Here is a 3811-nt window from a genome sequence, read left to right on the forward strand (position 1 = left end):
CTGTATGATGAAATTTGTTTTGTACCTCCTCGTCGCAGATGCAATGAATAATTTAGAATGTGCCACCCTTTGATTTTTACGTAAGATAAGGGTAGGGCCGGTCCCCGGCGGTGCCCGCTACGATGAGCAGGTCGCGGACGGAGGCGTTTCTGGGATTTATGGAGTGACATATGGATGTTGCGATCAATGAATTGTGGCCAGGAAGCGGTCAGCTGTATCTATGTACATATGGGTAATTTACGTAGTTGGCGCTCCTTTCGATGGTTATGGATTTTTCGATAGTTACGGAGCGACGTAGAGAACACCTATAGAGGTGAGGTAAGGCATGCGGAGGAGTTCGTGTCGCTCGGTAGGAACCTCGTCGACATCGGGACGTTGAGGATAGATGATGATATTCCCTCGCAAGCCACGTTGAGAAATGGGCAATTCAGGACCGTCAGCATTGTCCTTTAAATGCACTATCCAGCACTTTGCCCTACATCGAGCGATCATAGTCTCCTCTATTGCAGTCAGATCCTGAAGCTCAGAGGGAATGCTGCCGAGCCACATACGATTAGCCAAAGCCAAAGAGGGGGTACGATTACGATGCAGAGACGAAGCGCATACTTTACACAGCATTAATACCTGTTCGCCATTGCGTACATGACCAATCACACCACTCGGATCAACCATAACATCACACAGAGGACCATCCCAAAAAGGAGCATGCACAAAAAACTCACCATCGAACATGCCAGCAGATTCACTTCACAGCAGCTCCAGATTAATATCGCTCGCTGGAACATCCACACGAGCACTCCTAAGTGCAGACGTGGCACAGCACGTGCAAGTAAAAGAGGAAAGACAATCAGCGAAAGTTCGATCACGATATTTATCCACGAGACGATCCTTCACCGAGGAAGGTACGAGTTGTGGCCAGTTATCGTGAATATCTGCAAGTCGTCGCTGCCTATCAGCAACATTAGTTCCTATTCACTCGACGTCGTACTCGGCACGTTTTCCTTTACGGAGAGAATTGATGAAAGCCTTTAACAAACGGCGCATGCGAGAAACACTCACAGACGGTTCGTACGATATTCCGTTAACGTCCAAAATACGTCTTAAAGCGTTGCGCTTGACACGCTTCCTCACAGACTCAAGAACATACATGCGAATGTCATTCAAACTGCCGGGCGACGTGTTTTCATACTCAGAACATACATCAGCACACGCTTCATGATTTTTGTTTTCTGCACATGTGCCGCGAGTTGAATGAGTGGTGATCAGCACATGCATCTCTTCTTTCGTAGCCTCGCACGGAACACGAACGCGATGAGACGCGGCGACAGCCACCAAAGACGGCTTATCCAGAGCATCGATGCCAATAAAAATGGACTGCATGGCACCGAACATACTGTCTACGTCCAAAAGAGGTCCACAGGGCTGAACAACACTACATGCTTCACTGTGTTCGCGCTCTGACGACAAACACACAGACGTGCGTAAAAAAGCACATAGTAGATCAAGCACGATATGCGATAAATCAATCACCATCATTAAACCGTGCGCATGCACATGCAAAGAACATATCATTATTATAGGAGTAAAAGAAGTCAATCATCAGTAAACGACAATAAAAAGAACGAGATAACTGCACACCTTCGACACGAGCGACGAAAGGTCCATGGTCCGAGGACGCAAAACTCACTAGCACAAAATAAGGCAATTGAATAGATCGACAAAAGAATCAACACACCGTTACCAGCATCCTCTCTCCGAATCCAATAATGACCCCGTGGAGGATTGTCGAGAAAAGACGACGGAGGATCGCATACGTCAACGCCATCCACGGAGACGCCGCAAACAGAAAGCCAGTCATGACCGAGCGCAAGAGAACCGATAGAAATAGGAAATGACGAGGTGAAAAAGCCCGACCTCGAAGGAACATGAACCGGTCCAGACGCGGATGATTGTACGATGGAGTTTTCCACGTACACAGAACGCGGCAGGTTGTGCAAACACGCAAATGTCCAGAAAACCACCGACAATGAAAGAGAACTGTCGACGACGATAGACGCAGGAATACCTGCATAATTCCCAACAAGATGCAGACGCGACATATAGACAGCCGCTGGGCACGGATAACGGAGAAAGCGAAGGAGCAAGATGCTTGCCAGTTGCAGCATCACCTCACCTCACAGCCACAGTGGAGCGGCCTCGTGAAATGACGACATTTTCCACGTGGCCCGTTGAATTTTTTCAGAGAACCTATTGAGCATGTCGACGCTAAGACCCTCTACTGTCGTAGCGGGAATATTTTTAGATGCATAACATCGAATCTGTGACGATTTACTTCTCCGTCGCATTTTTACCATCTGTAACATCAAAAAATAATGCGAACATATTGTATTCGCAAAGTCTACAAAAATGAATACAATATAGCCCCAAGAATATGGTTTGGTATATGCCGCAGTTCCATTTCCAATTGCAGATGCCTAATATGTAAACTGCTATGTCATTTTCGCAAAGAACCGACCCATTATCAAAATACTAGTTCACATTTTCCCCACATATTACACATCGAAAAAGAGCTCCATGTCTGGGGTGTGTATATAGCATACTTCATACCACGAGGAGTATACTAGAACGTCCTATGAACAAAAGTTACAACTCGAAATTGTCGCCATCAAGACAGCCTGTCCCCTGCCTACGCCTGCTTATAACGATTCTCAAATTGAAGAAGTTGAACCTGAGCTTCCTTCTCGTCCTGCGCCTTTCGAGATTTTCGACTAGACTTTTCTGCAGATCGGCCTTCGCCTTTTGCAACACGATCTGCAGTTTGTCGTAGCCTTCCATAATCTCACGTATCTTCTCCTCCTGACGCGCCGCATCCGCCGCTGCCATACTCTCTTCCAACTGCTGCCGTAACATCTGTATGTCTCTCTCGTGCTTCGCAATAAGCTCCCTAATGTCGGCTTGCAGCTGCATCCCGGCATCGGTATAAGGTAGCGTCCTGTGCAAATCGACAAGTTGGGTTTGCAGGATGAGCGTGGCCGCTGATATAGGCAGTAAGGATAGGACGGCTTCGCGAGCCGATTCAGCGTTATTCAAGATTCTTCTCATCTTTGCGCCATTGTCAACTGCATCCTTGAAGAAAATCGGATTGCTCTGAAGCTCCTTTTCTCTGCGCTCTCCAAGTTCCGCTGCAACTTTCTCCCACATGGTCGTGCCAATGACCACGTTGTTCATGGCCCCTTCTCCACAGATTTTTGTGAATAGCCGAAAATTCTCTCTTGCAATACCGCCAATGCGATAGTCAGATATGCGGTGCATGTATATGACTCCGGCCAGCTTGATCCCATTCGTATATCTACAGAGCGTGACGTTGTCAGAGGACCAAAACTGCTGCCTGAACGTCGAAGAATGACGTACGTCTGCTCAAGAAAATCAGCTATATCCCTCAAGACATCGGCCTGAGACTTGTGAGTGTCGTCGAATCCCGGTGTGTCGATCATGGTAACGTCCTCTCCGGCGATCTGACATCGCGCAACCTGCACGGTGTCCGTGCATGATTCCAGGCTAGCGCCTACTGCCAAAGAAGAGCCGCACACGTAGTTGATGAACTTGATAGCACGTAAGTGAATAGAATTGCATTGCGTCCCGCTTCAACTGACCGATGTCTTTCCCACTCCTGTCGGCCCAGTGACCCTAGATGATCGATAAACTGTACGCCCACAGTAAACAGGCAGAAGCAACAGGACATACGCAATGAATTTTGGCAATTTCACCATGGCGCTGTGCTCGTTGGAAGTATGACAGAGTGGGTGCTGTG

At 47.8% G+C, this 3811-nt stretch overlaps 1 protein-coding gene across 1 annotated transcript; it reads right to left on the reverse strand.

Annotated features, from left to right (window-relative positions):
• Positions 1 to 2570: 2570 nt before the first annotated feature.
• LAESUDRAFT_731063 (P-loop containing nucleoside triphosphate hydrolase protein) lies at positions 2571 to 3811 on the reverse strand. Its single transcript, XM_040909967.1, has 4 exons — positions 3745 to 3811; positions 3654 to 3687; positions 3412 to 3602; positions 2571 to 3349 (listed from the first exon to the last, which is right to left on the reverse strand). Exons 1-4 carry the CDS (start codon positions 3768 to 3770, stop codon positions 2644 to 2646), a joined length of 957 nt encoding a protein of 318 aa, XP_040759241.1. The 5' UTR covers positions 3771 to 3811; the 3' UTR covers positions 2571 to 2643.

Source organism: Laetiporus sulphureus (genome assembly GCF_001632365.1).
Source record: "Laetiporus sulphureus 93-53 unplaced genomic scaffold LAESUscaffold_59, whole genome shotgun sequence".
NCBI lineage: Eukaryota > Fungi > Basidiomycota > Agaricomycetes > Polyporales > Laetiporaceae > Laetiporus > Laetiporus sulphureus.